Source organism: Perca fluviatilis, chromosome 16, assembly GCF_010015445.1.
Source record: "Perca fluviatilis chromosome 16, GENO_Pfluv_1.0, whole genome shotgun sequence".
Classification (NCBI taxonomy): Eukaryota; Metazoa; Chordata; class Actinopteri; order Perciformes; family Percidae; genus Perca; species Perca fluviatilis.
Genome location: NC_053127.1, coordinates 10,099,075 through 10,126,470, shown reverse-complemented (window position 1 = coordinate 10,126,470; position 27,396 = coordinate 10,099,075). Strand labels below are relative to the sequence as shown.

Below are 27,396 nucleotides of genomic sequence, written 5' to 3'. Positions count from 1 at the left end.
GCATACGTATGTCTCGTTAAGACTGCGGGTATTAGATAGCATTTCGAGGAAGACACTCTGCCATCGGACGATCTTATCACAGAAGACGGCTGGCTCTAATAAGATAATAAGCTACCAGTTAACCAGTCACCGAAACAAGAAAAACATTTAAACCCATAAAATGACATGTAAAACGGTATGCTTCCTGTGATTAGTTCAAATGGCGTCACACCAGAAATGAACAGCTCCAGAGTTCACTTGACAGCGGCCCAAGACCAACACTTCAAGTTGGACCAGAGAGGAGCAGTGTGGTCCGCACCAGAGTTCGATTTCAGCGCTCAAACAAACTCAAACGAACCGCATCAAGACGGTAAACGCTCCCAGGTTAAGTACAACCAGACTAAAGAAGGCTGGTACAGCAGTACATTGTGTATTTGTTTGCGACTATTTTTAGCTGCGGATTAACACACATTGGTTGCTCTAGTGAGTATTCACAGCAGCAGAGCGGTGTTATGTAGGTTTGACTGAAAAACTTGATGTCTTTCGAATTCTTTAGTAACTTTCAGCTACTGTGTATTACTATCTTTGGCATGATCACCATTGTACTTTTTTTTTTTTTTTAATAAAACAAGGAAAAACATCTGCTGTGAATACTGGTCTTTTCCTTACTTCATACGTCATTCCATTAAAAAAGCAACCACAGGCCACATTAAGAGGTTTCATCACTTACTCTTGTGCCTGTTGTGTGAGTGTGTGCACGGTGTCCCAGCTGACTTGTGTGTTAATGAGGACAAGTTGTCGGACCCTGGAGAACACCTCAGCCATGCTGGGCTCCAGCTCTATGCCGCTCAGAGGGTTCATGCTCAGATTGAGGAATTCCAAGTGGGGGATGTTGGAAACAATGGTGGAGATCTGGCAACCCACAAGCATTAATAGAAAACAAATAAACCTTAGAGAGAACATTAGGTATATACACAATACATATAACTTTGATTTTGTTAAAGTGCCCATATTATGAAAAAATCACTTTTTCTGGGATTTGGGGTGTTCTTTTGTGTCTCTGGTGCTTCCACACACATACAAACTTTGAAAAAAATCCATCCATGCTGTTTTGAGTGAGATACGGTTTCTGAATGTGTCCTGCCTTCAGTCTCCTAGTGAGCTGTTCAAAATCGGCTCGGACTGTGACGTCACAGTCCGAAATGAGCTGGCTAACCACAACCGTTAGCTCGTTAGCATTAGCGTTAGCATGCTAATGCTAACGCTAATGCTAACGCTAGCATGCTATGTCGTTCTCAATAGCAAAGCACTGCTACAACACACACAAGTTCACCATAATCTACAAAAGAACTACTTACATGTGTGCCCTCATTTAGAAGTCTCCCAGCTAATCCTGCCTTGTAACTGACCAAAGTTGGAGAAACAGGCTTTCTTTTACTGTCTCTAGAGTTAGCTAGCTGACATGATCTACATCTGAACTACTGAGCATGTGCGAGTGCAATCAAAGATAGTACAGAAGAAGAAGATGAAAAGAGGTCTCACTCTGTAGCTAAAACAGAAACCAGGTGAAAAGAGGATCTGCAGCAGTGAGAGAGAGCTGTGCAGTACAACAAAAATATGGTGTTTTTTGAAAATTAAACCATGTAAACCTATTCTGGTACAACCTTAAAATACAGTTATGAACCTGAAAATGAGCATAATATGGGCGCTTTAAACATTTCTGTGGTGTACAACTCTGGCAACAGGACCTGATACAATTCGGATTAGCTGCCTAAACCTTTTAACTGCATTTTAAATTGTTTTCTTCAGGTGGTAACATCCAACATGATAGGCGTCTCATACTCAAGTCAAATAGTCTGGATCGACGACTGTTCATTTACGGGATAGTTCTGCCGGATGTCCCGCACTTTCCGCTATTTGTTTTTACGTTCTAAACTCCGGTCGCTTAGGGGAACAGCAACCGGAACCTCCGAGCTAGCAAGCTAATGGCACACGCTGAAATTGGCATGTTTTAACAAAATGTATACAACAAGGCAGGCCTGCTTGGTTCTCTCAGGAAATGATTGTAAAGATTTACAAAGAATATGTTTAAGGCATCTCTAACAGATCCCCCTTTTTTGTGACTCGAGATTAGCGCAGCCCAAGACCATTGTGATTGGTTTCAAGAAAAGCAAACAACCCAGACCGTTTTTTTCTCCTACCCAGGAGTCTGTGTGGAGGGGCCAGACCCTCCTCCGAAGCGCTGTGGAGATAGGTCTGGTAACCCTAACCCATATAATGTCATACTGTAGATATATATTAACATTAAGCTAACATAGAGCTGGGCCAGTTGTGGATAGCGTAAAATACATGAGATAACTTCTGTCTCTGGAGAAGCTCTGCTTTTGAGAAATATTACTACAAATATAGTCTCGCTTTGCCAGACCATCCTCCACAGTGCGGAGGAGGGTCTGGCTAGTCCACACAGCATTTCCGGGATGGGAGAAAAATGTGCTCTGGTTTATTGGCACTTCTTTAAACCAATCACAATTGTCATAGGCGGCGCTAAGCTCCGCACAGTGCCGCTGCAAAATAGCCTCGGGAAGGAACTTGTTTTGGTGCAACATGTGTACGTTCAAAAGGTTGTTTTAGTCGTGCAACAGAAAACTCAGATTGGACAGATAGTCTAGTTAGCTGTCTGGATTTACCCTGCAGAGATCTGAGGAGCAGTTAACCATAGTCCTCAGAAATCCACCGGAGTTTAAGTTTACATGCATCCGGCGGAATTTCCTGCGGCACCGGAGCAATCCCGGAAGTGGAACGTCGAGGATGTAGACTACAATAAATGCAAGTCTTTAAAGGACACCTACCTCTGCCCAGTCGTTAAGTTGATTGTGGGACAGATCCAGCTCTAGCACATGGGCACAGAACGCTGCAATGTCTGACCTGTCACCGGCTTTTCTGATTCCAGCATCACTCAGAACCAGCATATTGGGCAAGAACAGGCGACCTGCGAGCAAACAAACTTAGTTCAGTAAACTTAACCCCGCTTTAAAAAACACAGGTGCTTTACACTTTAATCTGTGCTTTTGACATGAAAATGTAAAGACTAAGGTGAAGTCAGTGCTCACTTAGCACAGTCAACTTACTGGTGATCATAACTCTGACATAATTCATCCCTCACCTTTGACAGGGGACCCTGGTGGGCTGGGCATTACCACTACTCCTTGGCCGTAGGGGAAATTCTCCGGGTTGTATTTCTCACTCAGGACTTGGATGAAGGTGCACCCCTCTTCTTCATCAGAGGACGACTCCATGGTCGCAGCCCTAAGCAGGTATCCAAGGGAGAGACAAAACAAAGGATGCAAACAACACAGTCAGTTCATTTCTTTTGTTTATTTTCAAACTTTGGAGCCTTTGTTCTACTAACTTGCAGTACACCAGGCCCTGGGTCAGATCAGGGTTGCTCTGTTGTTACTGTTTAAAGGATAAGGCCGGTGATATATACAGTATGTTGTTATTATTGACAAATCCCATGAAAAGACCAAAACTGACTTCCTACCCTGCCTGTGGGACTCATGCCTGAACCCCTAAAGTATGTTCCTATTAAAGTTTTACGTCTCTAAAAACAAGTCACAAATGTATATAGTATAATTTTTTACGGATCAGTAATTACATAAAAAACTGCTGGGGACTGTAGTTTTATATAGCAAACATTACTCAAATAGGAAATACTTTATTTGGTTTGGTTTTTTTGGGGAATGGGCTGACACTAGCTATAAAGCAAATCACCATGACATTGCACTTACACAAAAATCAATCCCAGGTAGACAAATTACAGTTGATTGGAATTGTGGAGATATGTAAAATGGGCAAACTTTTTCATGTCTGTTGTCATTTTCAGCCGTAACTGTAACGTTTAAAGATATGTAGTTCAACACGGTGGTCTGGCCTATCTGACGTTTCTGACGTCTATTTTCTGTACTGTGTTGCTTTGCTAATGTCTTTGATAAACTAAATCTAGTGTCATGTCATCGCCAGTCAGACTGACTGCTAGTTTGGGTGGTGTCATTTTCTTTAGTCGGTGGCCTAACAGGTAAACCAGGTCTCCAACCTAACATTAGTGAAGGTGTGGACCTATAAAAGCATCAAGCATGCACTTTAGATGAATGAGATGAGAGTATATTCAGTTGTTCCACTTTCCCCGTTTGCTCAGCGTTGTTAAATTGTATGTACGGGACGCAGGAGTTATTGTAAACAAACCTTGTGATCGTGTCTATAGATCTATTTCTGCAATTAGTAACTTTGCATGTTGCCAGCCCACCGTTGAAGAGCTTCAATAATCACAAACTATACAAGATATAGGTCAAACATAGGAGCAACTTCCAAAAAAACAGATGCAGCTTACATTTTTAGAGTTTTCTCCCTCAGGACACGTTCAGTCTTTGCCTATAACATGAAAGGGTCACACACAGACAAACGCCCTGTAGAAAATGTTTGGACCTACACATTTGTTGTTTAAAAGGCCCAAACATGAAAAACCACTTGTATGGTCATTTAAAGTGGAAGCCGTGCGACCAGCTCAACCGGCTGAACTCTACAGGCCATTAGCCAGCTTCACTGAAGCCTTTATGCTGTAGGTAAAAAGGAAGGCATTTTTCTGAACAATCCTCAATTTCACTTTTTACTTTTTAGGTGCCCAAACAAATTTGATGTATACAGACAACATTGTTAACTAAATTCGCTTAGGAAGTAAAAACATATTTTGTCAACCCAGTTGAGGAATATATATTAGTGACCTTGTGTTGCCAATTGCAAAGGATTTTTTTTTTATTCAGTAGTATTAGTAGGAAAACTCTTTGAAAATAGTAGTAATAATATTAGCAATAATTGTATGCAATTGTAATATTTGTTTAATGACTGGTGAAATTAGCTGCCTAGCTAACCACAGAACATTTACAGTAATGTGGTCGGTGTTGATACAGGAACAAAAGGCAGGGATACTTTGCAACATTTAATCCAGCTCGGTGTCATCTTTGTGTGGGCAGTGTGTTTAGAAGAACGGCGTGCTCCTTCCCTACTGCACACACTGTAATGACACAGAGCTGGATTAAAATTTGCCAAATGTCTTTTAGCAGTAGAAACAGAAGGAGTAGTGGTTAAAGCAAGAGCAGTCACTTTGTATTTGAGTATAAAAAGGGGAAAAAACAGACAAACACTGAAAAGTGCAACAGATATATACAGCACGTCTAGCTCAAGGTAATTTGCAGCCCCATCCCTGGTTAGGTAAAGTAAAAAACAACTGAGCAGACAAAACAGTTTAAATGCATCCACGTGTCTACGTATGTACTGTACAGGACTTGACAACAGGATTTGCACCATCGTCAAACCATTTCACTTGGTCTTATTGCTCCTGTTGGCAGACATTTTTCTTCTGTGTAGGTGTTGGATAGAAAGATCTAAAAATAACCCATCAACAACCTACAAGACACAGAAGCAGAAACGTGAGAGGCAAAGCAGCACTGACAAGAGCAGGTGCACAGTTGCACCAATGCACTTCTTCTCAGTGAAGCACTTGTTCCTGTGGAGTCATTTTTTGTAGTGCTGAAAAAATAAGCTGACTAACCGATTAGTCGATTAACAGAAAACTTAATAATTTAGGATAATCAATGCTGTTATAATCAAAAATGCCTAAATGTAGCTTTTCAATGTAGCCGTAACGTACTGCTGCCCTGCAGTAGAAATAACATCACAGTGGAATAAATAAATAGCATAAAAAGCAGTAGAAATTAAGGTGGTAGTAGTGTAGCAGCAATAGGTTTCTACAGGTTTCACCAAGTCAAATAAGACTTTTAAAAGACCATTGTGAATGAAATTTAAGACCTTTATCACAACATCAAAAACAAAGTCCGTTGTCAGAGTCCGGAAACTGTCTGAAAAAATTCCCCGTTTTCCTCATGGGCATTATAGGACTTGTGTCTAGATTGGCTGCAATATAAGTTGCATTTTGGTCTCATTTGTAGTCGTAATACAGCAAATAGTATTTGGACTAGCAACAGAAAATAACTACAGCAACACTCACCCTTTCTAAAGCGCTGCGGGAACATTTCAATGAGCATTAGATAGCGTTACATTGACGTAGGAAAATTAAGACCCATTTAAAATTATTTAAGAGCTAGAACACAACACTTTGTGAATTTAAGACTTTTTAAAAAGGCCTGAAGTTTTGATTTTGAAATTTTAAACTTCTTTAGACTTTAAGATCACGCGGGAACCCTGAGTATTACTAATAGTAGTAGTAGTGTCAGTAGTAGTGTCACAATTAAAGCGGCTTAGTCACAGTAATTCTTCCTGATTTAGTGCATGTGCATTAACCAATTAGTATGCAAAGATGATTTTTCGATTTGCAGTAGTACGATTTTGTGATGACGTCATTCATAACCGCATACAACCTCAACTTTGTGTCAACACACAGCAACCAGGTGCCAAGGTCTCGCCCTCTCTCTTCAACCCCGATCAGCCCCTCATCAGCCCTATCAGTTTCAGACACATGGGGTCTGATCATCTTAGACTCAGCCCACCTGAGGTGGTGTTTTTGCAAAACGGCTGAGCATTGCGTCCGGACTCTGTCTGATGTTTCTGTCATAGATAGTTTCTTGTTTCACAGATGCCCCAATTCATACCTCTGATGTAGCAGAGACCAAAGGAAAGCCTGTTTTCAACTGCACATCAGGTCACATCTCCTCTGCCACCGAGAGAAAATGTTGATGAGAACTTTAATGAAACAAGAAGACCATCTAATAAAAAAAAAAAAAAAAAAAAAAAAAAACTTGGGTTTGGGAATCAGAGAAAACTAATTTACATTCATGTATGGATACAATGTCTTTGACAGCTTTATAGTATATGAATGGAAGGAGTGAAACTTTTGCTTTATAAAGCTGACAAAAGACCGGTAGAGTGACAGCTGGCTTCCTGGCAGGGCCAAAAAGGTTTCAGAAACATATGCCAGACGGACATTCTCCATTATAGAAAGAAAAGCATCTATTTAAAACTTGTCCATATAATGTTACATCTCTCGGGTCACCGGGGTATTTTCACATATAATTGTCGTTTGAGAAGTTTCTTCTTTAGCCTTTCTTTAAGTCGGCACACCTAACAAGCAGCAAGTTATTTTTCACAATAAAAGTTGAACTTTAGACTCTACTCCCTACTGCCCTCCGCGGTGTAGTTTAGTGGTAACAACGCTAAACCCATTTCAAGACTTACAGTCTGTTTTACATAAAGTAAAAGTAGCGTTGTATTGATGTTATTAATGCCGAATTAAATGGCAACCCACAACGATTCAATACGGATAGAAAGTATTTCTGTACCCGTTGTATCCACTTGCTAGCAAGCGAGGCCAAATTTAACTACAAGGTTTATCGACAGGGTTCAGCGGAACATTCTTCAAGCAAGATAAGCACGGAACGTTTTTTGGGGGGCTGGTTATATGACCGAGGCCTGGTTGTCTAATGTTGCTTGTGCAAAAAACAAATTACAAAATTACGAATTTAACGGCGACATTTTGAAGGTAGCGGCATGCATTCATTTCACAGCTACGCAGTTACGACAGTAAGTTACTGTCAACCTAGAAAACATGTTTGAAGTAACGTTACCAGGTTGTTCAGCTACCTTCACATTTATATCGGGAAAGGTATTGAGATTTCAGTGGCTGCTAAAATCGAGTCATTATCATGACAACAACGCTCCCTTTCATATTGTATTATGTAACGGATTTTGACATCATTGCACTCACCGTCCCCAGAACCCCCTCGGTGTGGTGTTTGTTTTTGTTGTTCTTCAGTTAGTTGACAGTTTAAGACACGCCTACTTTTCCGGAAGTGACGTTGCTTAAATGTCTTGTTTTTTCCCGTCTTCCTTACTGTACGTTATTTTCAAAACAAATAATCCAGGCATTAACGAGCCAAATAAACCCAGTGATTCTATGTAAAAGTAATATATTTCTTATTTTTTCTTCCTGAAGTTGAAAACTTGATTCAATTCAATGAATTGAAGGCAGTTGTAAATCTCAGCAAGTTTATGCAATAAAGAGAGATACATAACACCAAAATAAAAGGTTGTTTACATTTGAAGTTCAGTGCAGTAATGGAAGGAAATCAATTATTTAGGTTATGTTAAAACATCACAAGAGAAAAATAATAAGTCCTGCATTAAGTATTATTTAGCAAAACTGTTTTACATTTGCATTCAATGTAGGCTCTGTGGCTTGGTCCTTAAGAGTTTAAGCAAACCTAAAACATTACACTTCATAATGTGTTATTAGTATTTAAATGTTGCACAACAATAACAAGTCATGTAGGTCAAAGACAACCTGAAGTTCATCCTCTTGATAATGTAATTTCAATAAAACATACAGCTTGGCTTGTTTTTGTAAAAACATCCAATATTATAAAAATAGTTCATTAAAAAAAAATTGACTTATAAGTTTGTATTAGTAATTTTTTACAAATGAAAATACAGCATAGGCTACAAGATTTGCAATGGTCATATAGGCTTGAGAAGGGAAGAAGCTGGGTAAATTATTGTTTTCACCAAATACAGAAAGATATCCAATATTATATATATCTGTATCTGTATTCATCCATTTGACTTAATTTAGAATGACTGGCAGCAGAAGTAGCCTACTCGACAGTAGCTTTAGTTGAACGGAATAGGTCTACCCCAAAATGCCACCAGATGGCAGTGGTGTTGTGCAGTAAAAAAGTTCAGTTGATCCTCTTTTTCCCTACCATTAAAAAAAGGTACACAAAGTAAGAGACTACCATGTATGTGGAGACTACTACCAAAAAGTACCAACACAACAATCAAACAATGCAAAATTTCTGCATATAAAAACCTACCTCAGTAAAAGTACAGGAGTATCATCAGCTGAATGCACTTAAAAGTATTAAAAGAAAAATTGGCTCTTTGACATATATTTTATATCCTATTATTACATTTAGTTTTAGATTGTTAATGTTGATGCATCAATGCATAAGTAGCATTTTAATGTTGTAGCTGCTGGAGGTGGATCTCCATTTTAACCACTTAGTTTAGTCTGCAATACAAATCTGTATCAATTTTGCACTGTTTTTTTATTTATTTTTTTACCTTTTTGGACCATGACCATTATTTAAATCAAACCACCTGAGAAGCTAACAGGGGAAATGTATTACTGTTGAAGGGATTACTGTTGGAAACTGCTAATGAATCATAAACATCTGAAATGTGAGAATGAGCCAAAAGATAATATTTTTTTTTGCAGAAGCCAAAAAAGGTTGGAAACCACTAGTTGAATTTTATTTCATTTTTTTCCTCGTTATCTGAAAAGTCACAACATTCGTCAAAAAAAAAAGTAACTCGAATTGTACTAATTAGTACTTGAGTAAATGTACTTGGTAACGTTCGACCCCTGTGATCAACTCATCGATTAGTAGTATTTATACAGTTTTAAATTAGCCTATTCTTTTAAAAAATACATAATTAAATAATAATTAAGAAGGCCAGCTCTGTTCTTCTTGGTTGCCCCCTTGACGCCGTGGAGGTGGTGGGTGACAGGAGGATAGTGTCAAAAGTATCCTCCATGATGGACGACTCCTCCCACCCCATGCAATACACTCGGTCAGCACTGAACAGCTCCTTTCATTGACAGGCTGCTGCACCCGCGCTGCGTCACGGAGAGATACCGCAGGTCTTCCCTGCCTGCTGCTGTCAGACTCTACGATCAGCACTGCCCCCAGTAGACCACATGGACAAAACACAAACCACAACTGATAAAACATGTGACTGTGCAATACTGTAAATAAATTCTATCTGTGGATTGTCACAAAGTGGCTGGTTTCATGGAAAAACTGAAACTGTGGGAGAGGAGAGCTACAGTAAAGGTGGGTGCCTTTGACAGGTTTCATAGTTTGTCACAGTAGCTGGAAGAAAGTGAGGAGTTTAAAAACACGTCACAGCTGGTGCGTGATCACCTGACGGGCCTCTTACACAAGTTAGGCCGCTACTTCACTGCCGACAATGTACAAAAACACAGCTTCTAAATAAAGGAAATCCTGTAAATAGTTATGTCACCAGTGAATCACCGGTCGCCGCCCTGCAGACATCTCGTGAAGACTCTCATAACTGACATGGAGACAATTAGGCTAATCCTCATGTTGTTATTTAAATTCAAGGATTAACTTTTAAAAAGGCGCATACACACATACATACACACACATACATATACATATATATACACATATATATATATATACATATATATACATATATATATATATACATATATACATACACATATATATACATATATATACATATATACACACACACATATATATACATATATACACACACACATATATATACATATATACACACATACATATATATATACACACATACATATATACATATATACACACATACATATATACATATATACACACATACATATACACATATATACACATATATATATACACACATACATATATATATACATATACATACATATACATATATACACATATATATATACATATATACACATATACACATATATATATACACATATATATACATATATACACATACATACACACATATACATAATAGAAAGAATAACATGGACAATATATATATATATAATGGAGAAAGAGAGATATATATATATATATATATAATATAACAGAAATATACACTACATACATACATATATACATACACACACATACACAAAAGCAAAAAAAAAAAAAAAAAAAAAAAAAAAAAAATACATATATACACATACATACACCACACAACCACCACACCACATACACACACACACATACATACACACACACACACACACACATACACTACACATCACAACAAAACACAACACACCACCACACACACAACAACAAAAAAACACACACAAAAACACACACAACAAAAACCCACACACACAACACCACACACATACACACACACACACAGCAGACAGACAGAGAGAGAGAGAGAGAGAGAGAGAGAGAGAGAGAGAGACACACCCCCCACAGAGAGAGACAGAGACACAGAGACACACACAGAGAGAGAGACAGAGAGAGACCCACCCACACACACGCACAAAGACACACACATATAAGTCCCAGGAAGAGATGAGGGACCACACATGAATCAAAGTGGAACAGAGGACGGGGGAGAGACAGACACACACACAAACAACTGGGAGGTATGAGACAATTGGGAGACAGAGGACACACAGTGGAGCACACAGACACATGTGGAGGACACGGAAGAGAGAACACACGAATCCAGACACACACAAGCACAGACACAGAAGGACAGGAGGAACACGGAGACACACACAGACTAGCACAGAGAGACACACAGAGGACACGGACACAGAAAGGAATAGACACGACCATGCACATGGACATAACCACCGGATCCACACCAAGAAAGACAAGGAAGGAAGGACACATGGAGCCCGGACAGATCCTGGAGACAGGAGGTGGAGACACACAGACAAGCATGTGAGGACAGGAGACAAGGAATAACCACAGAATCCCACAGAATCAACCGAATGAAGAAGGAGACACATGATCCCCACATGAGACACACCCCAATGGAGGAAAGGATAAACACAAAAGGAGAATGGAGCAGACACGACGTGGTAACCTGACACATGGAGTGACATGTGAAGGTACATATAGGCCCACTGGTGTAGGGGAGGGATCATGACACATGGAGAATGGCACAGGAGAGTGATTCAGGAAAGGCAGACATGGAGGTGGACAGGAACAGAGAAGGACAGAAGGAATGAGACCATAGAGATGAGGAAAGAGGAGGAAGGAGTGGTGGAGAAAGGAAAGGTATACATAATATATGTAGGTGGAGGGACATGTAGATAGGAGGTAGGCCCTGGACTTGAAGAGGAGGAGGGAAGACAGATGGAGGGGATGGTAACATTATTTTATTTGTGAGGAATGCATGTGGAGTGGATGACGGATATATGGAGAAGGAAGGAAGGAAATGGTGTGAATGGAGGGGTTTGTGGATGCACATAGCCAGTAAATGGACATGTAGGGATGGAAAGGGGGAATGAATGGACATGAGTATGATAGTATTCTGAGAAGGTGAGAGTGGAGGGGTGGAATGTAGAGTGAAGGAAAGGAATATATGGATGGATAGACTTTCTTAACATATGTGCCGATACAGATATATCTTGAAAGGAAGATATGAATTGATTGGACGTCAAATATGTGCAGTAATATTTGTGTCACAGGTTTTAAGATGGTATGATAACATCTTATTTTACCTTAAGTTCATCATTCATTATACATTCAGAGATATTTTTGTCTAAGGTGGACTGACGAGACTGGACTTCAGACATACTGAGCATTTCTAGGAAGTGAAACCTGTACCTGTTGTGAAATTCCAACTTTTGTAACTTCTAATGCCATTAATTGTCCCTGGCCATGCCCTTAAGTGGCTTACCCAGGATAGTCCATGGGGATTTATCTGCTGGGAAACACAATTACTAAACTAACACGCAAGATTTGGTTTTTGAGATACAAGGCTTACAGTAGGAGGATGTGGGGTGGGAATCACCAGAGGCCTCACGATATGATATCATCCCGATACTTATGTCACGATACGATATTATTGCGATTTTAAACACATTGCAATATTCTGCGATATATTGCAATGTATTTACTTTTTTTTTTCCAACTTTCCCAATTTCAAATGATGTCTCGAAAGGAAAATTTTGTCAACATCTGTTTTATCTAAAAAGATACTTTTCTCTGTTTGTTCATCTCACTTCAATTTTATTGCTGCAAAATGCGATTGTTATGCAGACAAACTGACCAACACATATATCATTAAAGATTGATACTTGGCGTCTGTGTATCGATACAGTATTGCCACGGAAAATATCGTGATACTATGCTGTATCGATTTTTTCCCCCACCCCTAGTGTTTTACAAATGAACACCCCTTGAGCTTGTTGTTAGCTTTGCTAGCTTGATTTAAGAAGGGAATAAATCATAGTAAAAGTTGCTTACATACCTATTAACGTTATTGATCACAGCACTGACTCAACAATTATTTTATCAACCCTCAATTTGAGCTAAATTTGATATTTTTACTAATTGCCCCTTAAAAGACAAACTCTAAATGGTACACTGTGACATGCGTCTTTTCTCTAGCTTCTGTCCTAAAACGCTGGAAGTTGAACTGGTGTGACCTTTGGATAGATGGGAGTCTTTGCTTCTATAAGACCGACAGCAGGCGAGACCTGGAGCATCGCATCAGCCTCAAGACAGCATGCATAGATGTCAGATCTGGCCTGGAATGTGAAGGTAAGGCGCGCTGACATTTAGACTTTTCGGCAGGTCCATCATAAATACATTCTTTTGAGCGAACAAGCATTGCTCAAACCCACAAACTTTCATCTTAAAGCTGCACCGACGATCAATTTTTTTTTAACAATGTCACAATCCCAATTTAGTAGTCATTTAGTGACAAACGAAATGAATGATGAAATGAAAAAGAAAAACAACTTATAAACCCGCTAGGGCTGCAACAAATGATTAATTTCATTCGATTAATCGATTAGTTGTTTGGTCTATAAAATGTCAAAAAAATGGTGACAAGTGTTGATCAGTGTTTACCAAATAGTTAATATGTAGTATATACTGCATTCAATTATTAATTATGGAACTGGAACATTGCTTTTGTTTGACGATTGCTCTGCAGAGGCAGTTAGCAGCCAAGGAGTATGCTACTATTTTACGGAACAAGATGTGCCCTGCAGCGCAAATACAGTGCCTTCACCACACGTCTTTATTGCAAGGATAACAATACGCACAACTTAAGAAGTTTTCACAAAAATAGCCTTTTGTGGCCTCCCAATTCTCAGATCCATACATCCCTAAAGCTTATTATGGTGTTAAAACATGGCAACATGACTGAAGCTCTTCTGAAGGCTAACAATGGCCTACCAGAGATGCACACAAGTCTCTGAGCTAGAATCCAAGTCAAGTCTCAAGTCTCTGAGCTAGAGTCTAGGGGTCCTATCCTGCAACCGGTGCAGCGCAAAGCCCGACGCAAGTGTCTTTGCTCGTTTAAGACCGACGCAGTTGTCAATTTCCCGTCCGGCGCCCACGTCGTTTAAATAGCAAATGCACCTGCGCCCATCTTTGCGCCCATGGGCGTGCTGGTCTTACAGGGAGGTGTGTTCAGGTGAATTCTTGGCGTATTGCTATCTTGAGACAGCGGGAAGTGAAAACCTCAAGTCTCAAACTCTACTACTACTTCTTGTTTGGTCTGGTCGGTTCATTAAATAATAATAATAATAATAATAATAATAATAATAATAATAATAATAATAATAATAATAATAATAATAAACACTGAAATCTGTTTGACAGGAGACTACTTTATTCCCTACTTAGAAAATATTTTTTCATTTTTGTAAATCTTATAAAAAAAAATGAGCATCCACTTGTTTCACTGTCTAAGTGACTGATTTATTTTGAGTTGAATTGGAGTTTAATAATAATTAGGTGTGTTTAATTGTACACTTAATGTATGATCTTCCATCTTAGTCTGAGGTTTTGACTGACAGAAGACTAACATGCTCATGAATGAGTTGTTTTTGGGCTGTACTGCAGGTGCGACTCCACCAGAGAGTAATCCCAGGGAGAATCTCATTGTGGTTCAGCTCGCAAGCGGCTCGTCAGTCAACCTGTGTGCCAACAGCGAGGATGAATCCATGTAGGTACCCTCGCTTCACTCCTGTCTTGTCTGCTCTGCCTCCCTCTACAACTATCCATCAGTTCCTCATTCCTGTTCATGTCTTTTTCAGAGCGTGGAAACTGACTCTGCTTGACACCAGGAGAAACCCGGTAAGTGATCCACTGTTCTCTGTAAGAGCTGAGACATGATGTGTTCACTCTCAGTGGGGTTTGCTAAAAGTTTTCCTTTCTGTAGGTGTTCACGTACGACCCATACGATGACTCCTACCAAGCTGTCCCTATCAACAGCCACCATACTGTCTACATCACACCTGGAGCGGGACCAGGTGAGTTACCATAGCGATGCAGGACACAAAAAAGATAACCCTAAAATACAGGGTTTTTACTGCATGGAGGATTGTTTTGGGCCCCCCATAAAAAAAGAGGTTTTACCCAGCCCCAAAGGAAAATCACCTGCACTGAAATGATAAGAATTGAGAATAAAAGTAGCAATTCAAATCCTCTCTAACTGTGTTTAAGAGCAATTTACTAAACAACCACTGAAGGAGCAGAACATAAATGTGAATATGAGAGCTAATCTCAGTTTCATCTCCAGAGTCAGGCTGTATAGCCTACCAGACTCTCTTAAATATTAATATTATTTTGTTATCCAGCTTTGTTAATTGGGGCTTTATTTACTCAAGCATAATACACATTAATTATAAATAACCGTTAAATGCATAGATTTCTGTCAAATAAGGTAAACCCATCACACAGTGATAGACCCCCCCCCCCAAAAAAAAAGGCCCATTCGGCCATATAGACTCAAAATATCAAAATGTATTCAATTTGGACTGCTTTAAGACCACCACAATAAAATGATTTCACTAATTCCCCATCATTCCAAGTAGTGTTGGAAGTTAACTGCACAAATATTAAAAATACAAAAGATTTCAAAACATTTGTTTGTTTCTAGTAAACTGAATGCAACAAGTTAACAGTTTCTCAGTCAGTGTTCCTCAAAAAAAAAGAAAACACATGCCATTCAACAATGAGCACCATGGCGGGTGTTGCAGCATTACTGCATTAATTATACCCAAGCGACAAAGAAAGAGTGGCCTATAACCCAGACAGCATGTTGGATTATAAGAAATATAAACCCAACAAGCGGGTGCATTTACCAAACGCAGCGTAACATATGCACTAAACTGACCTCTCGCCTGCGGATCCTTGGCTGCCGCTGCCGCTGCCCCGTCCTCCTCCTCCTAAGTAGGCTACCTTCCTTACGATTATGACAACGGAACATAATCCGAACTTCAGTTTCTGTTTCATCTTTTCGACCGCCACGTTTAAACTTTTCAACCCTTTTCACTATCCGCCACGTCTCCCCCTTTCCACGTAGTTCTACCTCCACACACACCTGCTGGGCGCGCAGCCTAATTAAACTGCGGAGCGTTCGATTTGTGTCACTTCGCCGGTCGCCGGGCGGTGCGTTAAATCAGTAATTGATAAAGTAGTATAAAGCAACCTTTTATTTATTAATGAATGTGTTTTACCTATGTCAAGCTACAATACTAACAGCAATATTAGAGATCCTAATGAGTCCTTTGAAAACAGATGACATTTTATTAAGTGTGATATTGCATTAGGCAATGCCTCTTCCTGCTTGTACATCTTTGATTTCAACCTGCTGGGTAAATTTGTGGTAATCTTTTAACACATCTTTATTTAGGAATATGTATCATAGAATATCAACTGAAATAATAAAGGTATATAAGACACTGTCACAAGATGAAGTAACAATGCCGGAGCCACCTTATAATCAGTGTACAAGTACATTGCATTAATGTAGGATTGTTTATGGTAAAAGCAGAAGTTTTCTGCCTGTCTGAATCAGAGTTAAACACCTCCTTTACTCTACTATTTGCCAAGCAGGGATCAGCCAACAAGTTGACCGTAAACATTACATGTGTCTTCCCTCTGTCTTTTCTCCAAGGAACCCACCAGGTGGTTGTTCAAAGGGACCCATTTGATGGAGTGGCGGAGCATCTAGCACTGGGATTACTGGCAGGCATGGCAGCAGGAACAGCCATGCGATCCTTCCTTTGGATGCCCATCTTTTTCTGCTGATGATCTCCATTACTGACATGACAACACCTTGCACGGCATGTTTGTCACCACGGACTGGGAGCCTGACATGAGCATGTGTAGAAAGCCCCCACCCCATCTCCCATGTAGCATCTCTTTTCAAATCACGTCTGCTGGAACAAACTGCTGATCTATCGGTTGTTATGTTTTTATTCATATGTGCATGTTTGCGTATAAGACTTAAGAAGCTGAAAAGCACTATGTATTTATGTGTTATTCCTGCTTGTATAGCACATGGAATCTACTCATGAGCATTTGCAAACGCCATGAAGTCAATTTTGTATCTGAATGTTCTTTAATCTGCTGCCTGAATTTTACACCTAAGAGATTGGTAAAAGTGTAGCACGTACTTGGAAATAAATTGATGTATTAAAATATAATTAGGGATGGCAATCTAAAATCATTGTTTGGTTGCATACAACTAATAAACCATGAATATAATTTTTTTTTGTTGATCTATTGATCTAGTTTGATAAAACAATCCCAACTCAGGATCGACCAACTTTTTACCGAGCTTTCAACTATATTACAAGGTCTTCATCAGTGGATGGAGCTTTCTCAGTTGCCATGGAGATACAGTAGACCTGTTGACACACAAGCTCTGTAACTGTTATGATTTCCTCCATAGCCTTTTTGGGACTTCTAAGCTGTGTTCAAAACCGTTCCCTCATTCACTCACTCACTATTCCCTAGTGTTTATTAAATAGTGAACTATATATATATATACTATGTATAGGGTTAGACAAACCGTAACAAAATGACTGATAATACATCACTGAAACAAACCGAGCACTCAGGAGAATAGTAAAAAGTTGTATATGTTGCATGTTACATTTTCAATGTTTAGAAATGAAAGTCCGCTCCATTTTTCCTTTTCTGTTTTCGCGTGTGCTTCTGCTTCTTCTTCTCCGGCAGGAAAACATGACCATGTTGCATTGTGGTAGACGGAAGACAAATGTAGGATCGTATGCCTATGATCGTATGCAAGAGGGTAAGCTTCTCCTTGGAACGCGTAGCTCCTATGGTGCCATTTTGATGCTAACAAGCCATCACCTCCATTTAGCATTCCATTGACTGCCATTCATTTTGGCGCCACTTTGGCAGCGAATAACTTTACATCTGAAGCGTTTAAAGACTCTATTTGTCCATTGTTTATTTCTAAAGAAACACGACAATGTATAAAAGGCTCCATTACCTTGTATCTCACGGCTCCGTAGCAGACGTTTTTGTAAAAATAGGCTAACGATTGTGTCATAACCACGCAACTTACTGTCGCACAGTAGAGAAATTACCGTATAGTACAGGAGAAGCTTGCAGGCAGTTTCGACTCACATTAGCTGTTTAAGTTAACTAGCATTTTAGTTAGAAATAATTAACCTGTGCCTATGTTATCTCCTTACATATACCTACACTCTCCTTCTCTGTAAGATTGGGAATGATTGATATTTCTATTGGCACAGCTACCAGAATACTTCCAACTTTCAGACAGGTTGCTCATGTCACATTTACGTTGTCTCTCTCAGTTGGAGGCTGCGCAGTAACGCTCAGCGCTCACCGGAAAAGTGCTTCTAACATCCTTCACTGGTCTCCGTCCAGAGCAACGGGATCTGTTGGTCCATTTTATACATGTCAATTATCATAGGTACACTTAAATTAGCAGTGCATTGTGGGTATTTTATAGTGAACTATATAGTGAATTATATTAACCAGGAAGAATTCGATCACAACTACAAAATTGCGAACACACTATATAGTGCACTATTTCCGTCACAGGGAACGGTTTCGAACACAGCTCTTGTCTGTGCTGGCTAAGCAGGTTACATGCGCTGAAGAAGACTGTGTGATATGGTTGAAAGCTCAGGAAAGAGGTTATAACTGGACGCTGGATGCTAAACTTCAATGTTTAACTTTTCAGCCATCATGAGAAGTCACAAAAATGCTGTAGATGTAAACAGCTTCCGGGCATCCTCATTCTGCTGATCCATGACAAAAATGGGGCTTGAAAGCTCCAGACAAAGCATCTAAGTGGACCTTGAGTTAAGATTATCTTTACTTTTTTTCCAAGGTCAAGAGTGAACTTTCAAATTCAATACATTGTTGTAGTTTTCATTGCACGATTATAGAACCAAACCACAGACAACCACTATTTCAAAGGATTATTATTTATCATTATCGTTCATAACCAAAAAGTATTTATACTCTGTATGTACCAACGCATTAATACAGCACTGGGAGGAAAGTTCTTTTATTCTCATACGGATGATGCAATCACCTCAACAAACACAGAGAAGATATGAACTGTGCAATTAATACATACGTAACTGTCATTTTTTTTAATCTTATATGTCCACAGTTAAGAAAATTGTTGTAAAATATTGCAATATTTCTTTTGAAGCAGTTGTTGGTTTGCCACGTTTTAACGATTCAGTCTGAACTTGCAACAGTGAACTACTTGTTAATTCTATTTTATCTGTGAAAAACAATCCTTGTGACAACAGTCCCAGTGAAATTTCCACTCCCAGTTAGTGTCATTCTGTGATACTGTAGCAGCGCCAGCCTTTTGATGCTCCTCAAGTCTTTTGGCTCTGGTGTTTCTTGGTTTGCAAACAGCAAAAACTCTTCTGTGGCGTATACAAATAAAGAGTCACTATATCACCCCATTTCCATTACTAGCACTGTAAGACAGTAACGCCAACTCGGGATGTCAGTCTGCTCCTTGTCTATTGATTGGTACGTCAAAGAATGTAGCAATCCCAAAGCTTGCTCCTCATGAAATCAATCCAAGGGAAACCATCTTACATGCATCTTATTCACTAGAATTAAAATCTCACAACAGCTTATTTGGCAATACAGAAACTCAAATTATTTTTCAAATATAGTAAGATTTCCAGCTGAGAATGGGTGCAGCACATTGTCTTAAAAAAGTAGAGATCACTTTCAGCAATTAATCGTAACTTCCCCTACTGTTACTCCTCTTTACATGTGGCTCCTCTCTGAGCATGTCCGTTCACTTGCCCTTTAGCCTTCACTCTGTCATCTCCCAACTTTCCCTCTGCCTGAAGCTTCCGGATCAGATCATGGGGACCCTTCCCCATCAGAGCCGACGGATGCCTGTAGGAGCCCCCCAGGCGGTCCCACAGAGTGAAGTACTGGCCGTAGTTGTAGTCGAAGAAGAGGTGGTGGTCAGTGTGGTGAGCTGAGCCGTTGATGGCACCCGTCAGAGCTCCGGGCACGCGGTAGTCACCGTCATGGATGGAGATGGTCCAGATGTTGACGAAAATGTACAGGGCCAAGTAGAGAACCTTGTGGAGGGGGAAGAGGAAGGGGTAGATGTGATATGGGAGTCCCTGCATGAAGCCGTCTACGGGATGAAAGGCATGGCTGGCAAAGGGAGAGGGGATCTTCCATATGTGGTGCGGTTTGTGAAACAGCTGTTGGGGAGAAGAGAGCAAAGAGGTCAGACGGAGAAAGTTATTGCTTTGTGATTTTGTCTGGCCCTTTTGTATAATTTCCATTTATTCATGGTTATTATACAAACGTGTCAAATGAGTCACCATGGTAAAGACACTACAGAAAGATGCTTTCACCTGTGCTGTTTAAGTTTATTTTCCTATTAGAACGTAATGACAATATGCTAATTCATACCTCAACCTAACATCTTGTTCTTGGTTATTTTTAAGTTTTATAGTTTTAGAACAGTTTATTCATTTAATGTCTAACAGGGAGTTCTCTAGGGTCTAATTGACCCCAAACATAAGTAACGTCACAATGTAAGATTAGATTAGATAAAATAAGATTAGATCAAATAAATCTGTATTAATCCCCAGAGGGAAATACAGTTGTCATAGCAGCAACAGCAATGAGAATGAAACCCAGTAGAGATACAGGTAAGACTATAAAATATAGAATATAGAACCAAACCAAGATAATAAGAATAAAAATATGAATAAAAATTAAGATTAAAGATAAACACTGAGCAGCTGGCCCTAGATATCTGCACTTGATATTAACATAGTCTATAGCTTTGACGTTCCACTTCCAGGATTGCTCCGGTGCCGCAGGAAATTCCGCCGGATGCATGTCTTCCCGGTTTCCTTCCGCTGTTTTTGTGTTGGAATTTTAAATTCGGTGGATTAATGAGGACTATTGTTGACTGCTCCTCAGATCTCTGCATGGTAAATTGACACAGATAGCTAGACTATCTGTCCAATGGGGGTGCACGATTCAGAAAATGTCACGATTCGATATCGATTTTCAGGCTCAAGATTCGATTCAAAATCGATTTTCGATTCAAAAACGATTCTCGATTAATACAATTATTCATAGTATGTAAATGTAGTTATTTTTCCCATGTGATTGCAGTAGACATACAATTAAATACAATTTTTTTTTTTTTATTAAAAAATATGAATCGATTTTTGGAATTCGATGAATTGATTTTGAATTGGTAGAGCTTGAATTGCGATTTGAATGTGAATACATTTTTTTTGCCCACCCTTACTGTCCAATCTGAGTTTTCTCTCGCATGACTATTTTGCAGCGGCTCTCTGCGGAGCTTAGGGTCGCCCATGACAATTCTGATTGGTTTAAAGAAATGCCATTAAACCAGAGCACGTTTTTCTCCCATCAGCGATTGCTATGTGGAGTAGCCAGACCCTCCTTCAGCTCGCTATGTAGGAGGGTCTGGCAAAGGGAGACTAATAATAGCAATGCATTGTGGTCGTTTCTGTTTGGCACCTACTGTGTAAGCCCAGTGTGGCAACAGAAAAGGCTACCAGCTCAATGTATTTATTTACATATACCTCAATATTAGGGGGAAAAATGGTTATTTGGCAATTACTATTGTTATTTTGACACAAACAACAGAGCATTGGGACTCAACAATAATGAGGTAAAGTTAATGTCATTGAAACATAAGGGTTAAACAGTGGAGAGTAGAGTTGATACATTGGCTAGGACCATATTTTCTGCCGTTATTTGGTGAATATGTCGGCCGATAAAAGAAATTGCAGAACAAGATATGCCTATGATATGTATTTAAGATATGCCTATTGTCAATATTAAGATATTAAAGATGGGGAAACATTCTGATTGATTCTATCACAGTGGCGAATAGGCAACGTTGTGGTATCATAACAGAAATAAAAATAAAAGCAGTTTGGGCCAATATCTACGGTACCTTTCAGTAATTATATTGTCAAAACAATGAAGTGCTGATGTTAAAATGCACCCAACAAGTGCCTAACTAATAGGTTTAAAAGGAAAACCCCCAGTTGTACTGACCTTGTAAATAAGCTTATGATGCAGGAACCGATGAATCCAGTAGATACACATGTCAGTGAAAAACAGGAAGGAGATCATACTCAGGAAGAGCCCAGGCCAACCTGAACGCACACAGACCATGTCACCACCAAGAACATGGTATGTTCAGGGTTTCAAATGCATGAAATATAATAAAACAACTGTAAGCTGGTTGAGGTCATTCTTTAACACGTTTTCCTCGGGTCAAATTTGACCCGTTTTTAAAGTTTTTTATATCAGAAATATGGGTTGCGTTCAACTAAATTGCCCATAATAACATGGATGCATGCATGTACATTATATGGATACAATGTTCATTATTACTTCCATTAAATTTGGGGTGTTTTATTCAACTTTAAAGCATTTGAAAAAAATGGTTTCAAAACGTCATCCTGGCTAAACTTTGACATAAATTGTGATCCACTCAACATCTTCTGATCTTAACTATTAGTTAAAATAATTTAGAATTTCTGCTTTTTTCAACTCATAAATTAGGTATAATGTCATATAAATTAGGTTTATTGACCGTGAATAAATAAAAGTTTAGAAAAAAGTTACTTTTCAATTTTGACCCGGAAGGACAACATGTTGAAGACAACACGAGGGTTAACTTACCCAGCGGAGAGTCATTGACATTGTCGTACAGCTTGCTGTATCCTCTAACTTCAGCAAAAAACAAGGCCACCGTGGGTATGCTGATCCAGGGAAGAGAGGTCATAGCATATTTGATCTCCCTCTGAACCTGATTCTAAGTAGGAAAAAATTAAAAATAAAACAAAATAATAAATAAAAAAAGGAGGGGGGGGATAAAGAAAGAGGAAATATATAAACATTATAAAAAGATACAGAGGTTATATAGAGGCATTTCTAGTAACACGCCTGGTATCCAGGGTGGTATGAATTTGTTGTCAATAAGGAAAGAATCCAAAATAATGCCAGCCTTAGCCTTTAAAGGTCCCATGGCATGAAAATTTCACTTTATGAGGTTTTTTAACATTAATATGCGTTCCCCCAGCCTGCCTATGGTCCCCAATTGGCTTGAAATGGTGATAGGTGTAAACCGAGCCCTGAGTATCCTGCTCTGCCTTTGAGAAAATGAAAGCTCAGATGGGCCGATCTGGAATCTTCTCCTTATGAGGTCATAAGGAGCAAGGTTACCTCCCCTTTCTCTGCTTTGCCCGCCCAGAGAATTTGGCCCACCCATGAGAGAGAGACATCATGGCTTTCAAACGAGAAAAGTGGCAGTTGGTCAAGGCCACACCCCCACCCTCCACTTTGCCCCCCTCTCTCCTCCTCAATAGCTAGAGACATAAAAATGGCACATCCTAAGGAAAGCTTATTGTGGGACTGGCTCTAGTGGCTGTAATTCTGCACCAAGGCTGAATTTCGGGAAAGAGACTTCAGATACAGTATTAGGGGACCACTAAGGTCTATATAAAATCATCCAAAGAGCAGCATGTCATAGGACCTTTAAGGCAACTCTTCTCATGCTCCTAAATCATTATATTCTGCGGTATTGACTTTAGTTAAACGCAAGACACTTTACTGAGTCACAGCAACACACATTTTTAAACAATAAGTAAATAAATAAATAATATAATCTTCAACCACTATTCATTAAAGGGATACGCCACCGTTTGTTGAAATAGGGCTTATCATGGTCTCCCCTAGCTGTAGATAGGTGGGCCAACGCAGTTTTTGTGCATGCATTGTTTTAGTCCGGTGCAAAACTGGCAGCGCCGCCGCTAGTTAGCTTAGCGTAGTGAATAGAATCCTATGTTGCCAGTTAGCATGTTGTGAGTAAAAGTGAGCCAACAAAAGACAAAAAAAAAAAACTAAATTACTTGCACTGAGACCAAAAATGCGTTGGCCCACCTATCAACAGCCAGGGTAGACCATGATAAGCACTATTTCAACAAACGGTGGCGTATTCCTTTAAGACTTAAGGCCTCAGAATGCTCCAAACAAAGTGCTTTTTAGATTGTCTGACAGCGCCCAAACTTTCCAACATGATTTGCAACTGTGGCCAGGTGTGCAAAGGTGTGCCAGTAGGCAGGGTTCTTTCTCAAGCTTTCCATTTTCATTATTCGCACAACTGCTTCTGTCACTTTCCTGTGTTCAGCCAAGTCCAACATCATGAAGACAAACAAAGTAATCCAAAAGACACAGAGGTGTAATTTGAAATCATACTAAAGCCTTTATAACACTAACTAAAGGCTTCACACCAACACAAAAATCATGCAATTAATTTGAGTCTTTGATGCCATATAGTATGTAAACACAAAACACTACAATGTTGAGTCGACTTCTCTGTGACAGTCTCACCAAAAATGAGCATAATAAGCTTCAAAAAGGCAGTATTTATTAACTATATTGCATTTTATTCTGCAGGTGTTCCAATAAATTAGTCCCCTCCTTGTAGATGTAAAGTTGGATTGATTGCTTAGTGTTTAGCATTGACAATACACAGTTTATAACAACACGTACAATGAGATACAGGCTTCATACCTCTAAGAACTGTGGATGTTTCATCAGCTTGTGGTCGAAAATGAAGAAGTAGCTGAGGGCTCCCAGGCCCAGGTACAGGACTGCAGCCCCGAGGTTGGTCAGCACCAACAGGCTGATGATCTGCCGCAAGGCCCCGTCTTCAGGCCACGATGCAGGGAACACATACGGGGTGAGGACATAATAGTCGGCAACATTCAGCACAAGATCCATGGTCGAATCTGTAAAGTATGGACAGAGAGCACACCTAATAAAAAGATGCCAAGAACACTGCATTTCCCAGAAGCCCTGTTGTTTGCTGTCATCTCTTGTATGAATCCTTTGAGACATGTTTTTGGTAACAAATTAATTAACAATTAATAAATGGTTTAAAACACACTATAATGTATACTGTGTTTAATAAGTGTTAATTCATTTTATTTGTCAACAACAACCTGTAAGAATCGATAACAGGTGTACAACTGTTACTGAATGATTGACAGTATAACATAACAGTTGAAATCTTATAAAATATGTCTTCATATATCTTCAACTAAGCAAACTCCATCTGCTGATGAAAGCAATGATCCAAGGCTGAAAGCTCTACAGGAACTCTAGTAAGTGGACCTTGAGTCAAGACGTTTTTTTTTTTAACTATACGTCTTAATTATATATTAAAAAAATTCATAAATAGTTTCAGCCCTGCCTGTAAAGGATTTATCTGGAAATTTATTAATAATAAAATTAGTCATTATTTATAAGTTATATATGTCATGAAGATAATAAATCATTAACACTGTGAAAAGATTTATTTTCCTTTTAAGTGAAAGTATATTTGAACCTGAATAAACTACTGACCACACACGTCCATTTAATTCTTGTCATTTTATCAAATTCCATTCAATTATTCAATAATGCTAGAAATGTCATGGCTTTGTTGCTGGTAGTCAGTGGTATACGCAGGTATATGCAGTATGAAAGCTCCAGGATTTCCATATACCCACTTAAAAATGCCCAATGACACGCAACAACATACTTTCCATTATATTTTAGATATATTTTGAATTGTCATCTGTGTTTTTCTTCTTCACATAGGCTAAATAAAGGTATTTCCACCGTAAATTGGTGCATAAAAGTGTATCCGAATACAGGAAATGAAGTCGTTGATGCTCAAAACTTCCCCGGGGGTGGACACCCTGACCCCCCACTATATGTCCCTCCCCCCCCAAAGGCAGATTCTGCCCAATATTTATATACTGTAGTAGCCACTAAAATACATTAGACTACACCACCGCTGGTAGTGTTCACTAGCTGTTATTATGTACAGCTGCACGCACGCACACACACACACACACACACACACACACACACACACACAAGTTTTAACATATTCCTGCAAACACTGCATTCTGTCTTAATCAGAAGATTTTCTTACATAACAAGACCTAACATAAACAACTAATTCCTTTAACAACAATTGTGGAGGTTTGTCTCACAAAATAAGCCATTACAGGTACAGACAGTGAGTGGTTGTATGTATGTTTAACTTATGGATTGTTTAACTTATGGATTTGGCCCTATGATCTCTGGAAGGTGGACAGATCCTGACTACCACTTTACAATTGTATCAGATTTCATTTCTGCAGTTACAAAATGCATTAATCTTGTGGTCGAGACGTCACATTAAACGTTATAACTTCCTGACTGTTACGTATCACAACACAACGAAAAGGTAAATATAGGCTATATATTACTATATGCATTACCAAACAGGCTGCATCGCACGTTAAAAGCGAATAAGTGAGCGGCACTGTCACATTGTTAATATAAAAGTTAAATGTACAATTTTAAACACCACTGTACCTTGCGAAGGTTGCTTGTATTCCGGTACAACTGTGAAGGGATGAGTACTAAACTAAAGGCGAGCGAGCGACCAATCAGTACCTAGTTACATTTTACGTCATTCAAAGGGCATCCAATGAGCGCGTAGTTTCTCATCACGGCAGGCTTGTTTTGATTTCCGATTGGCCAATTGGAGGATCTGATCATGGTGCTACAGAAACAGGTCTTCCGCGCTCATAGGTCCTGTCACAGCTGGAGCAGGGGTCGAAACGCCCCTTATGATTGATACACAAGCTCTTCTCCACTGCTCCACTTGTGGTGCTGTAAGGACAGCAGATGGCCACGCTTTGTGTACCGATACAAAGATGTAGGCTTTCTTGTATCATATATACGACTACATCTGTTATGCATATGCCCAATATTTCCATCCTTGTGTAACAACTTTGAAGTGATTTAATGATCATAAATGTAAAGATGAAATGGCTGCTATTAGCTACACTGCGTCTAATATGCTTCTCATTAACCCATTCACACACACTCACACAGACGGCAGCAAGCAACCATGCAAGTTGCTGGCCTGACCATCAGGAGCAATTTAGGGTTCAGTCTCGTGCCCAAAGGCACTTTGGCATGTTGGCAGGAGGAGGAGGAGGAGTGGGGATCCAACTGCCAACCCTGTGATAAGTGGACGATTTGGGTTACCTCCTGAGCCACGGCCACCCTGTACTTAGAATGTTCCTCTATGCAAATAAAATGATAAAACAAGTAAAGTAACATCAAGTGTAAAAAGTAACGATTTCATTATGCTTCCAAACTGAACACAACCCAACTTCATGACTACTAAGATGTATGTTAGAGGAAATGTATAAAGCAAAAATAGTCAGTGTTTAAAACA

At 39.4% G+C, this 27,396-nt stretch overlaps 3 protein-coding genes across 8 annotated transcripts in view; 1 reads left to right on the top strand and 2 right to left on the bottom strand.

The window, feature by feature from the left end:
• tecta (tectorin alpha) overlaps positions 1–16,026 on the bottom strand; it is a 68,328-nt gene extending 52,302 nt beyond the window's left edge. Inside the window, exons 1-6 of one of the 6 annotated variants that reach the window (XM_039778514.1) lie at positions 7,754–7,817; positions 6,642–6,755; positions 4,367–4,407; positions 3,143–3,285; positions 2,829–2,968; positions 710–891 (exon numbers count right to left, since the gene is read on the bottom strand). In XM_039778514.1, coding sequence (XP_039634448.1) covers positions 710–891; positions 2,829–2,968; positions 3,143–3,285; positions 4,367–4,368 — 467 coding nt within the window. In that variant the 5' untranslated portion in view covers positions 4,369–4,407; positions 6,642–6,755; positions 7,754–7,817. Of the gene's footprint in view, positions 1–709; positions 892–2,828; positions 2,969–3,142; positions 3,286–4,366; positions 6,756–7,753; positions 7,864–15,939 lie in introns of those variants that run through there. The other 5 variants (XM_039778519.1, XM_039778515.1, XM_039778517.1 and 2 more) reach the window with 5 other exon arrangements.
• Positions 11,724–17,315, top strand: plekhb1 (pleckstrin homology domain containing B1). Its single transcript, XM_039777959.1, has 6 exons — positions 11,724–11,858; positions 13,151–13,349; positions 14,664–14,766; positions 14,858–14,897; positions 14,983–15,073; positions 16,723–17,315. Exons 1-6 carry the CDS (start codon positions 11,724–11,726, stop codon positions 16,854–16,856), a joined length of 702 nt encoding a protein of 233 aa, XP_039633893.1. The 3' UTR covers positions 16,857–17,315.
• A 1,788-nt stretch (positions 17,316–19,103) lies between these two features.
• On the bottom strand, positions 19,104–26,600 carry LOC120544618 (lathosterol oxidase-like). The gene is made up of 5 exons (XM_039778507.1): positions 26,523–26,600; positions 24,684–24,901; positions 22,791–22,923; positions 22,158–22,258; positions 19,104–20,305 (listed from the first exon to the last, which is right to left on the bottom strand). Exons 2-5 carry the CDS (start codon positions 24,891–24,893, stop codon positions 19,841–19,843), a joined length of 909 nt encoding a protein of 302 aa, XP_039634441.1. The 5' UTR covers positions 24,894–24,901; positions 26,523–26,600; the 3' UTR covers positions 19,104–19,840.
• Positions 26,601–27,396: the final 796 nt, after the last annotated feature.